Source organism: Panthera pardus, unplaced genomic scaffold (assembly GCF_024362965.1).
Source record: "Panthera pardus isolate Hobbes unplaced genomic scaffold, ASM2436296v1 HiC_scaffold_16, whole genome shotgun sequence".
Classification (NCBI taxonomy): Eukaryota; Metazoa; Chordata; class Mammalia; order Carnivora; family Felidae; genus Panthera; species Panthera pardus.
The window spans coordinates 142,295,196-142,308,348 of record NW_026526721.1 but is presented as its reverse complement, the minus strand read 5'-3'; the positions used below and the strand labels follow the sequence as shown (position 1 = coordinate 142,308,348).

The window sequence follows — 13,153 nt, the reverse complement described above, 5'->3', positions numbered from 1 at the left end:
GTTGTTCTAATATCAATTTATCAGTTTCTTTATACCTTAATCCACCATCAAAGCTAACCCTTAATCCCTACTCTATTTATGTAGAGGGCTGAGCACAGTCCTAAATACATACAGAAGTGAATTGCTAAAGTACTTAATTTAGGATGTGTGGGTATTAAGTGCTTTAAACCCTTTCCTGAGTTTCACTCTACAAATATGATAGAGGAGACTTCTATTACTCCAAAATATCCAGGAGAATTGCACTCCCCTCCACTTAAAAAAATGTCAAAACCATAAACTCTCACACTTTAAATTCATTTAAAGGGTGACAGCATCCATGTCCAGATTGGAAATGTGATTTCAGAAGAGGTGAACAGGTTGGATGTTGTCATTTTCTGCAACATATTTAAATATGGTCTTCCTCCTACTTTATAGGCTAGAGTTGAAGAGCAATGGGAGGGGCTGTATCAATCAGTTATCCCATACTAATGCTGTATGACAAATCACAAAAATTTCAGTGGCGTTCAACAATAAGCATTTATTGGGGCACCTGAGTGGCTCAGTTGGTTGAGCGTCTGACTTCAGCTCAGGTCATGATCTCACGGTTTGTGGGTTCGAGCCCCACATCGGGCTCTGTGCTGACAGCTCAGAGCCTGGAGTCTGCTTTGGATTCTGTGTCTCCCTCTCTCTATGCCCCTTCCCACTTGCGCTCTGTCTGTGTGTCTCTCTCTCTCTCAAAAATAAATAAACATTAAAAAAATTAAAAAAAAAAACAATAAGCATTTATTGTTAGACTCATAGGTCTGGGCCTTCTGGGCAAGCTCTCCTTCCTTCCGGCTGTAGGTTTATGCAGTGTGTGGGGCAGATCTCCTCCGTGTATTTTTTGCTGGACCCAGGCTGGTGGGACAACAGCCACTGGGATATGTTCTTCTCTTGGTAATGGACAGAAGCTCCTCAAAGGACAAATGAAAGCACTCAATATTTGCTAAGACAAAGGCTCTGGTCTGGTTCACTGTCATTTCCATATTCCGCTGGCCACACCAACACAAAACCAAACCAAAGGCAGAGGTGGGTAATGACCACTGCCCAAGAGACCGTTGTAAGGGTGAGATGTGCAAAGTCTTCAGAATAGTAAAGATCCGGAGCCAACAATTCCTTCTACCACAGAGGGGTGATTGTTTCTGGAAATAACTTCCTTAGGCACTTAATAGGCAATATTTATATGGTTCGTTGATATTTAGTGCTTAAAATGGAATTGCTTGATGGTGCTTCTTGATTCATCTGAGTCTGGGAGAATTCAAAGATAGTTTTTAATATATTTATTTGAATTAGTGATAAAGGGTTTCCATTTTTTCCCCTCATATCTCCAACTATTGCTTGAAAATTGGACTTCTTTCTGTGCTGATTTCTTCTGCCTTTTACAGTATCTATTAACAACCTTATTTTAATTCAGCCCTGAGGTACTGAAGAGCGAGCCGTATGGGGAGAAGGCTGATGTCTGGGCGGCAGGCTGCATCCTTTATCAGATGGCAACTCTGAATCCTCCCTTCTACAGCACCAACATGCTCTCCCTGGCTACAAAAGTAAGCAGTGTTGGGAGACAGAAGGGTCTTGTGTTGCTAAAAATGCCATTTCTTTTCTCCCTAAATAGATCATTTGTGGTTTTTATGAAAATGTCAATTAAAAGCAGGCACATTGTTTTATTAACCACGTGATCCCGTTCATTATTTACCCCCCTTTCTTCTAAATATACGTCATGTGCTATGGCACATTTCCCCCTATAATTGTCTTCATTTATCATAGAAAATTATACAAATAAATCTATCAAATTACTTTTGGTCTTTTATTTTTAATTGTGGTTTGGATTGCCTACAATTGGCATATTATATTATCCTACACATCATTTATTATGAATCTGAGGCTAACTGTAACTCAGCTTGAAGAATACAGTCTGTGCTCGAGAACTGTTTACTCGATGTTAATTTTTTATTTGTTGGGATGTTTTTGTTTCTGATTAAAATGTGTGCATGGTCATAATGCTTATCGGGCAGCTTTCATGTTGTGGCCAAGTAGCGTAGATACTAGTGGCCTCTTTATGTCCATCACACTAGTCTGTCTGTTTTGCAGATAGTGCAGGCGGTATATGAACCAGTGCCAGAAGGCACCTACTCTGAGAAAGTGACAGATACCATCAGCAGGTAATTATCCTCACAACTCTGAACCGATAGGGATGGTCAAGAAATACCTCGCATCTCTCCGAATTTACTGTGTCCATATTCATGAAGAAGAAGGGCTGCCACACAATCCAAACCTAGAAAAACATTTGTGTATCATCAGTAATGGTGACCATTTGGAAGCCACTGAAGGGTCCAAGAGGAAGTATTGTCCGCACTTGCAATATTATGCAGCCATCAGAATGATTATTCAGAGGGCTTTGTATCAGGCCGTAAAACAAATACGGCAAGAAGCTAAGTAAAGCAAACAGGATGTAAAGCTGTTTGTAACTCTGAGAAAAACTGTAAATATATGCACAGATGTGAGAAAAGGCTAGACAAGGACATAGGAAACTGGCAAAGGCCATGCAAAATGATAAAATTGCAAGCACTTTTTCATTTCTATTTTTAAATTGGTAATGTTATGTTGTATAATAATTCTTCAAAGAAAATCAGAAAGAAGCGCTCCGGCCGGCAGTATAGTAGGATTTTAATGAAAGTCATTTCCCGTTGCATTCACAAAGTTCTGACCTCACAGGGCTTGTCCCCGCTGACCTGTCACCCTTCCGTCCCACTTTCCCTCTGCTCCCTTGGTGCTCCCTCCCTCCCTGCAGCCACAGGGAGCTCCCTGCGAGTCCTGGCACGCGACTGCCCCTGGACCTTTGTCCTCCCTCTTGCCTTTTCCTGGACTTCTCTTCCCTCTGGTATGTGCATGGCATAGGCCCCATTTCATTCATGTCTCTGATGTTATTTGCCATCATCAGGGAGCCTGCCTGATCTCCCCACAGCCTCTCTGCTTTCTGGCCCTCTCGCCTGCTTTACAAAGCTCATGGCACCCATCCCTTGACATGTTAGACAGGTCCATGCAGACTTGTTTCCTTATTGTCTGTCTTGTCCCCACCAGAAGGAAAACTCTCCAGGAGCAGGGTCTTCTCCAGTCTCATTCATAGCTCTTCAGAGCCCAGAGCAGTGCCTGGTACAAGACAGACCCTTAACAAATACTGGTTCTATGAATAAATGACTTGTTTTCTGGCTGTTACTTATATACGAATGTATGCTCCTAAGTTGGCTCAAGACTACTTATCTGCCCCATCAAGCTCAGTCAAATCCTCATTATTATTATTATAGAAATCCCAGACTCCCCCAAGATAGAATATCTGTCCATTCTCCTGCCCAGTTGCCTTTAAACTTGGTCCTGTACCTGCCCCAGCACCTAGCACCACCTCTGATGGAATGTAAGAGATGTATTCCCTTCACTTTCTCCTCTGAGCCTGTCGTTCACATTAATAGGTACTCTCACAGTTTGTAGGATTACATATTGAAACTTTCCTTGTTCAGCACAGTGCTGTCCTACAGTTAAGGGGCCCAGGCCCAGCTGGGGCTGAGTTTCACTAACTGTAGACTCTGAACAAACATTGGACCATCTTTCTGCATCTCTGTTCCCTCATCCAGTTAAAATGGGGGCTGTAATAATACCAAACTCATCAGGCTGGTGTGATAATTATACAAAGTAACTATGAAAATCACTTAGCATAGAGCTTGGCAAATGGTAAATCTTAAGCAATATTGGCAATTATCATTGTTAATATTATGGGAAATGAGCTGAAACCCCTTTCGGAATAATCTGAATTCTGCATATATTAGATCATGCCCTGTTGCTAATGAATCCAGACAAATGTATTTAAATTGCTCGTCTCCACAGTTTGATCCTATTATCTGCTATTTGTTTTCTGGAAAGTGCCTTAAAAATTCAAGAAGTCTCCGGAGATGTGAAGACAAGAATACCAGATTTAGTCATTTAATTTCTCCTTTTCATAGGTATTTGAGTGCCACAAAGACCAGGGGAGGGGTGGTGCAGAGAAAATGTACAGAGACATTATTCTGAGTTTGTGGCACTGGGCAAACGGGACCATAATTTGCTTCTGACAGGCTCCCTGGCTACTGGTATCCATGTGTCTTGGGGCTAACAGGTTAGTGGAGGAGTCAGATACCAATATTACATGTAAAGTTTAAGAACATCAATAGATTCTGGAATCAGCTGGATTTTATTGATTGATCGATCGATCGATCTATTTTTTAATGTTTACTTATTTTTGAGAGAGAAAGACAGATGGAGCAGGGAAGGGGCAGTGAGGGAGACACAGAATCTGAAGCAGGCTCCAGGCTCCGAGCTGTTAGCACAGAGCCTGACGCGGGGCTCCAACTCACGGACCGTGAAACCATGACCTGAGCCGAAGTTGGCTGCTTACCCAACTGAGCCACCCACGTGCCCCTGGAATCAGCTGGATTTTAATCCCTACTCTTCCATTCAACCCCTTTTCTCATCTGTGATGTACAGGTAGCAATAGTAACTACTCATGGGCTGGTTCCAAAGCCTAAATAGGATAACGCTTCTAGTGCTTTTCGCACAGTGCCAGCATCAGGTGAACCGTCAGTAAAATTAGGTATTGTTATTAATAATATTAGTGTTACTATTTATGGGATTAAGTATCTAAAATAAGTTCTGATAAATTTGATGAAGAATGGTAAAGGAAGCAATGAGAGAGTCCAGAAGGACTTGGCCTAGTCTAGCGACTTGGGGGAAGTTTCTATTTAGAAAGAACATGTAATCCGAGACCTAAACAACCACTAATTCTCAAATAGTAAACAGAGTAGAGAAAACATTTCATAGACCATAGAGCTTATTAGTTTGAGGAACTAAAAGAAATTGGAGATGTAGCATGCCAAGTAAGGAAGAGAATAGCCAAATAATGCTGAGGGCCTGGGGAGGCTGACAGGGGCCAGATCAACTAGGCCACGTTGAGGACTTTGAATTTTTATCTCAAGTACTGAGGAGAAAATTTAAGGTCATTTCTAGGCTGGCATGTAGTGAAAATTTCTTCTATAGCAAAGATCGTGCTGGCTGCTCCATGGGGAATAGACAGGAAGGATTGGGGGAGTGAAGGGAAGCGGATCTAGCTATCTCCCGAGAGATGACGGCAGATCTGACTGAAATAGTGGTGGCGTTGATGGAGAGAAGTGGGGCTGTTTCCATGGTGAGTTGGAGGTTGGGTCAACAAGTTTGGGATACAAGCATGAAAATGGAATGGCACCAAAAACGTGAAAACAACTGAGTTTATTCTCTGGACTTCAGAAAAGTGGAGCCACAGCCATGGAGTGGAGTTCCAAGGAGGCCCAGGTCAGCTCACCGTTAGATGTATGTGCCGGGGGCATCCGGGTGGCTCAGCCAGTTAAGTGTCTGACTCTTGGTTTCAGGTCATCATCTCATGGATCATGGGATCGAGTCCTGGATTGGGCTTTGCACTGACGGTGTTGGAACCTGCTGGGGATTCTCTCTCTCCCTGTCTCTCTACGTCTCCCTTTCTCATGCTCTCTTGTGCTCTCTCTCTCTCTCTCTCAAAATAAATAAATAAACTTAAAAAAAAAAAAAAAGAAGTATGTGTCAGGATTAGAGATGCCCATAGTGAGGCAGGCTGCTGGGTGGGGAGTGAGTTCCCTGGCACCAGAATGTTTAAGAGGATGAATGATCACTATCAGGGGACTCGGGATGAAATGTTTATAAGGACACTTTTAATTCAAAACACTAAGATGCTATAATAAGTAAGGACTGATGATTTAATTTTAATTTGGTAACTGATCATACATTAAGATGTGTGCATTCTGTAGCAGATGTGGTCTTCATTTAAGTTATTCGAGACTCGTTGTCTGGGTTCACATCACAAAGTTTTATCTTTACAAAATTTGACATACATAAAACCAAATTCAGCCATGAATTTTATGCAATTACATATTTAATTTGCTTTGGATTTTTAGTCTTTAAAAATTAAGTTCCAAAAGAATGAGGAAGCAAATTCAATTTTCTATTTTTTTAGTTTCCTATTTTCTTTAGGAAATTGATGCAAGGAATATATAAAGGTAAAAGTTGGTCTTAATAATCATTTATGACTCAGCAAATTAGGCTCAGAGCTGATCAACAACAACATGATAGAGCCTTTGAAATATAAGATAGCCATTAATGGGAAACTTTACTGGACTCATTCTTCATTTCATACTTGGTGTTGTTTCCAATTACATTATCCTTCTTCTGCTTTCCCATCTCATTTTCACTGTCTACACCCTGTCTCAAGTAGAGTTGATGCAGTTGTGTTTCTAATGTGTAGAATCTTTCCTTTTTCCTGTCCGTTCATATGGCATACAAGCACATTCTGTCACTGGAACTTGTCTTTCCTAGTAGGCTTTTACATTGGGAGGATAACTTAGCAACCCTGAAGAGTTTGGGCAGAAAATAAATCCATTCTGTTGCTCTGCCCAGTACCAACATTACTATTTTTACCTTCCAGTACACTGTTAAGAGAGTATTGTCTGTTTACTTTTTTAAAAAGAAGAACATTTCCTTTTATGCACAAAATATTTCAATTGCCTTACATTTCTCTATCTGTGCCTGGTTGCATAAGCTGTCTGGTGCTTTGTTTCAGAGCCGGTCATGATGACTAACAAAGTTAATGCTTTCAGCTAGTTTTAAGGACAAAGGGATCTTTACATTACCCCCCCCAACTCTGTTTTTTTTTTCTTCCCCCCCACCCCAAAGTAAATATGACATGTTGCATTTTGTAAATTTATGGTGTACAATGTCTCCATAATGATGTATTGTATATATTTGATATATTGTAATATGATTGCTGTTGAAGCAATATTTATCATATCATATAATTACAGTACAGTATTATTATCTATATTCATTATTCGGTGCATTAGGTCTCTATGCTTATTTACTACTCATCACGAGTTTGTACACTTAGCTACCATCATTCTTATAGCCCCCACACCTCGTGTCCTGATAACCACCATTTACTTTCTATTTTTTTGTAGCTTTGATTTTTCTAGATTCCATATAAGTGATATCATACAGTACTTGTCTTTCTCTGAGTCATCTCACTTAGCATAATGTGCTCAAGTTCCATCTCTGCTGCCAAATATGGGAAGATATCTTCCTTTTTCATGGCTGAATAATGTCCCATTGTACATATACACCCAACTCTTTCATTCATTCATATGATGATGGGCATTTGGGTTGTTCCCATGTCTTGGTTCTTGTGAATAAATATGGGAGTGCAGATACCTTGTTGAAATCCTATTTTCAGTGCCTTTGGGTGTACTCCCAGAATTGGAGTTGCTGGATCGTATGGTACATCCATTTTTTAATTTTTTGAGGAAACTCCATATTGTGTTTTGTAGTGGTTGGAGGAATTTACATTCTCACCAACTGTGTTAGTGTTCCCTTCTCACCAAATCCGCATGAGCACCTTTTATCTCTTGTCTTCTTGATGATAACCATTCTAAACAGGTGTAAGGTGATAGATCATCATGGTTTTTCTTTGTGTCTTCTTGGTGATTTGTGACATTGAGCATCTTTTCATGTGCCTATTGGCCATTTTGATGTCCTCTTTGGAAAAATATCTGTTTAGTTCTGCCCAATTTAATCAGGTTATTTGTTTTATTGTTACTAAGTTGTGTTTTGTTCTTGATGTATATCTGATATGTGGCTTGTAAAAATTTTCTCTGCTTCTGTAGACTGCCGTTTCATTTTGTTAATTAAGGAGCAGAAGCTGTGAAGAAGCTTTTGAGTTTGACGTAGTCCCATTTGTCATTTCTTTTGTTGTTTTTACTTTTGGCATCATGTTAAAAAAAAAAATCATTGCCAAGACCAATATCAAGGAGCTTCTTCCTTTCCTTCTAAGAGTCTTATGGTATCAGGTCTTATGTTTAAGTCTCTGATTTTGAGATAATTTTTGTGAGTGATGTGAGATAGGGAGGCAATTCTGTATATATTTCTTCACTTTCCCCAGAATCATTTGTTGAAGAGACTATCTTTCCTCCAGTGTGTGTTCTTGGCTCTGTTGTCAAATATTAGTTGAATATATATTCTGGAAGTTAAATTTGGGGCTCTCTATACTCTTCCATTGGTCTATGGGTCTATTTTTATGCCAGGATGCTAATGTTTTTATTAGTAGGGTTTTATAGTATAGTTTAAAATCAGGATGTGTGTTATCTCCAGTTTTATTCTTTTTTCTCAGGATTGCTTTGGCTAATCAGGGCCTTTTGTGGTTCCACACAAATTTTAGGATTTTTCCTTCTATTTCTGTGAAGAATGCCTTTGGTATTTTTATGGGAACTGTACTGAGTCTGTAGATGGCTTTTGGTGGTATGGCCATTTTAACAATATTTACTCTTTTGATACATGAACACAAAATGTCTTTCCATCTATTTGTGTCTTCTTCAGTTTCTTTCAGCAAAGTCTTGTAGTTTTGTTGTATAGATCTTTCACTTCCTTCGTTAAATTTATTCCTAAGTATTTTATTATTTTTGATGCTATTGCAATTTGGATAGTTTTCTTTATTTCTTTTTCTAATGCTTTATCATTAGTATAAAAGAATCGCCACTGGTTTCTGTAAGTTCGTTTTGTAACCTGCCCCTTTCCTGAAATCACTGATTAATTTCAACAGTTTTTTTCGATTGATTCTTTGGGATTTTCTATATGTAAGATGATATCATTTGTAAACAGAGAAAATTTTACTTCTTTCTTCCTGATTTGGGTGTCGTTTGTTTCTTTGCCTTGCCTCATTGCTCTAGTTAGGACTTTTCCAATACTATCCTGAATAGAATGATGAGAGTGGGCAACCTTGCCTTGCTTGTGATCTCAGAGGAAACACTTGCAAGTTTTCTCCATTGAGTATGATGTTACCTGTGGGTTTGTTGTATGTGGACTTTTTAATGTTGAGATATATTCCTTCTATACCCAATCTGTTGAGGATTTTTATCATAAAATAATGTTATATTTTGACAAATGCTTTTTCTGTGTGTATTGAGATCAAGTAGTTTTTATCTTTCATTTTACTGATGTGACAAATTACATTTATTGATTTGTATGTGTTGAACTTTCCTTGTGTCCCAGGGATAAATCCCACTTCGCCATGGTGTTTTCTCCTTTTAGTGTATTCTTGAGTTTTGTTAATATTTTGTTGAGAATCTTTGCATCTATATTCATCGGGGATATTTTTCTATAGTTTTCTCTTCTTGTGGTGTCTTTATCATCTGGTTTGGTATCAAGGTAATGCTGGTTTCTGGATGATCTATCCATTGCTGATAGGGGGGTCTACTATTATTGCATTGTCTATTTCTCCTTTAAGATCTGATAGTATTTGCTTACTATATTTTGATGCGAAGATGTTGGGAGAACGTATATTTGTTATTATATCTTCTTGGTGTATTGACCCCTTTATCATTATATAATGACCTTCTTTGTCTCTCGTTATATTTTTTGGCTTAAAGTCTACTATGTCTGATATAAGTATGGTTATATCTGTTTTCCTTTAGTTATCATTTGCTTAGAGTATCAATTTCTACCCCTTCGCTTTGAACCTATGTTTGTCTTTGGAGCTGAGATGAGTCTCCTGAAGGCAGCATTTGGTTGGGTCTTATTTTTTAATCTATCTAGACATTCGGTGCCTTTTGATTGGTGAGTTCATCCATTTATATTGAAAGTGATTATTGGTATATGGAGACTTACTACTACCATTTTGTCTTTTAGTTTCTGGTTGTTTTGTATCTCTATTGTTTTCTTTTTCTTTGTGTTTCTGTTTACATTTTAGGTTGGCGACTTTCTATGATAATTTTCTCAGTTTCCCCCTTTTTGCAGTTTTGTGTCTTTGCTCTAGATTTTTGAACTTTATGTAAAACGTCTCACAGATAAAATAGTCCATTTTATGCTGATAACAACTAATCTTCATTTGTCTATACAGGTGCTGTCATTTTCCTTCTCCCATTTTTATATTTTTGCTGTCACAAATTATCTCTTTTTATGCTATATGTTTACTACTAAATTGCTGGCATGTACAGGTTTTTTTTTAAATGTTTGTATCCTTTAACCTTTATGTCATAGTTTAACACCCTATTCTGAAATAGAATTACAATTTTGTGTACAATTTTGTGATTCTATTTATCACCTTACTTGAAAATCTGGGTACTTTTGTCTTTTTGTTTAAGGCAGAAGAGCTCCTTTCAACTAGACCTGTAAAGCAGGTCTAGTGGTGGTAGACTCATTCAGCTTTTGTTTGGGAAATCTTTTATTTCTCCTTCATGCCTGAAGGATAACATTGCTGGATAGTTTTCTTGCCTAAGATTTTTATATTTCAATACTTTGAGTAATCATTCCATTCTCTTCTGGCCTGTAGATTTTCTGCAGAGAAATCTGCTCATAGTTTAATGGGAGTTATTTTGTAGGTTAGTCTCTTTTTCCCGAGCTGCCTTTAAGATTCTTTCCTTATCCTTGACTTTTGACAGCTTCACTATAACGTGTCTTAAAGTTTTTTTACATTGAGCCAGTAAGGTGATTTATTAGCTTCGTGGACTTTTATGTCTAGTTCTTTCCCCAGCTTTGGGAAGTTCTCAGCTATTGTTTTTTTAACTGCCTCTCTGCCCCCTTCTTCTCTTTTCCTTATGATATACCCATTATTTTTGTTGGCTCTCTTAACGCAGTCTGATAGCTCTCGTAGGATTTCTTCACTTTGTAAAAGTCATTTTAAAAATAGAAGTTCTCTTCTCCTCCACATGAATCATTTCCAGATTCCTACCTTCCAGGTCACATATTCTCTCTTCCATCTGATCTGTTGTGTTTACAGTGCTTTGTAATGCACTCTTCATCCCATTTGTCGGGTTGTTCAGCCCCAGAATGTCTGTTTGGTCCTTTTTTAGAATTTCAGTCTCCCTCAGTTCTGACACTTTATCCTTGGTTCTACCACCTCCATGAAGTCCGATCCACTCACCCTCATTATACGGATGTATGGATCACTCCGGCATCCTGGTGTGCTGTGCAGAGGAAACCTTGTTGGTTTATGGATGCCCTACTGGTTATACATTGAAGGCGAGAGACAAAGGGAACAACTCACACCACCATAATCCTCAACTCTTTGTTTCTTGAAACACAAAATGAATACAACTGAACATCACATCTTTCTAATTCTTTCCATCTGGTCTCTCAGAGCAGAGTGGGGACAAAGAGGGTGAGGTGAGTAGAACAACCTAGGTTCTTGCTACAACACAATTTTGTTTCTTTTATTGGAGAGTCACTGAAGCACTTGTTCACTCTTTTTTAAAATTGTTTTTTCATGTTTATTTGTTTATTTTGAGAGAGAGAGAGAACAGGAAAGGGGCAGACAGAGAGGGAGAGAATCCCAAGTAGTCTGCCTGCTATCAGCGCAGAACCTGATGTGGGGCTCGATCCCCTTGAACAGTGAGATTGTGACCTGAGCTGAAACCAATAGTCAGACGCTCAACCGACTGAGCTACCCAGGTGCCCCAGCATTTGTTCACTTTTAAGAATTCTCTGAAATATCTAAGCAGGGATGATCTATGACCAATGCTCACTGCCTATGGCCTCATACTCAAAACTGCCCCGCACTTAGTGTTTAAGCCTCTGCATTAAAAGTCATGAGATTCTTAATAATTTTATCTTTAAATTTGTGTTTTGGAAATTAAGTCTGAGGAGGCAAGGGGCATGCATGTTTGAGGCTGGGGAGCCTCAGTTCATAAGTGGTCCCTCCAACTTCCTACTTCTCTGACATAGATTCTCAGCTATCTGCTCCTGACGCCCTGGCCCCTACCTGGCCTCCGGCTCCCTGTTCCTGACCCTGTCCCTGTCCCATCATTGCTACTGTTCTCTACCTGGTGTGATTGGGTGTGTCAACATCCTGTATTCTGCTTTGTGGATGCAGACAAGGAGAGGATCAGGGTGCAGCATGTGCCCTGCTGGCATCTTCGGGTGAGGCAAAAATGAGGCCATCCTTAACCAGGGTGGTAGCATCATGGTGCACTGAGTGGGTGACACAGTGGGGCCTCTTGCCCACCTCCAATTGAGGTATCAAGTACGTCATGTGGGCATGGAGGTTTAAGTCTCTTGAGGGTCTCCTGTCTACCATCATTTGGTACCCTGGACTATGGGAAGGGAGATTGATTTCCTCACTCCCTGCTGGGGCACCACACTTTCATTTTGCACTGGGAACTCCACAAATTATGTAGCTGGCCTTGTCTCTACTATCTCTTGCCTCTCTTTGTTATAAATGCAAAGACCGAGCTTTGTTAAATATGAATTCAGCAGATGTGTAAAGTGTCTGTCATAACCAGAGGGCAAGACCACTGCCTTAGCAAGAAATAACACAAAGATTAAGTATGAGATGATAATGTCTTAAAATCTAGTTAAAAGAGGTATATTTTACTCATAATCAAGTCTAAAAGAGTAATTAGCAAATTAACAAGTTAGAGTCTTATTTTGTCTTATGTTGTGAATAATGATAATAAAAATAAAATAATTCCCCAATATTTCCTGGAGACATCAGTATAGGTGAAAGTGGTATGAACTATAGGTTGCTAAATCAAATACAGATGTGCAAAGTAGGTATTTTTCTCAAAGTCCAAATAAAGTAAAGTTTATTAAGAAGAACATGGCTTCAGTGAAATCAGAGAATTTGAATTAAAATATCATAGTGAGTACCAGAAGTATTTGAAGCATACTAACAATGATCATGATAACTGATTCCGTGGTGTCTTGAATATCCTTGTATTACTGTTTAGCTGTGACATAAATAATACTCTCTTTAATAAGCTGATTGCCATTTCCTACCTCCAAATCACAGAAAATATTAGCACGCAATGTGTCACATTAGCTACTTAAAAAAAATATTACAGACATCTTAAACCTCTGAGTAACTGGATTGCATTTTAGTTTTATGACTTCATGTTTTGTAAGGCTCACACTAATCAAGTTGGGTTGATATTGCTGCTGTACAGCTGGGAAAAGCCAATAAGTTGTGATCCCTTAAAAACCTTCCTTTTGTTTGGTGCATCAGGGTGGTCATCAGGGCCTACATTCTTGGGATCCCTCTTTGTTTCACTGAGTGATGACTTGG

General features: G+C 39.1%; 1 protein-coding gene across 16 annotated transcripts in view; it reads left to right on the top strand.

Annotated features, from left to right (window-relative positions):
* The window catches only part of NEK10 (NIMA related kinase 10), a 222,831-nt gene that overhangs the window by 131,640 nt on the left and 78,038 nt on the right, over positions 1 to 13,153 (top strand). For all 16 annotated transcript variants that reach the window (XR_008422616.1, XM_053903873.1, XM_053903876.1 and 13 more), the window contains 2 exons: positions 1,433 to 1,562; positions 2,107 to 2,177. Coding sequence is in view for 15 of the 16 variants with exons in the window: in XM_053903873.1 (XP_053759848.1) it covers positions 1,433 to 1,562; positions 2,107 to 2,177 (201 nt within the window). In the remaining variant the exon portion in view is untranslated. The remainder of the gene's footprint in view (positions 1 to 1,432; positions 1,563 to 2,106; positions 2,178 to 13,153) is intronic.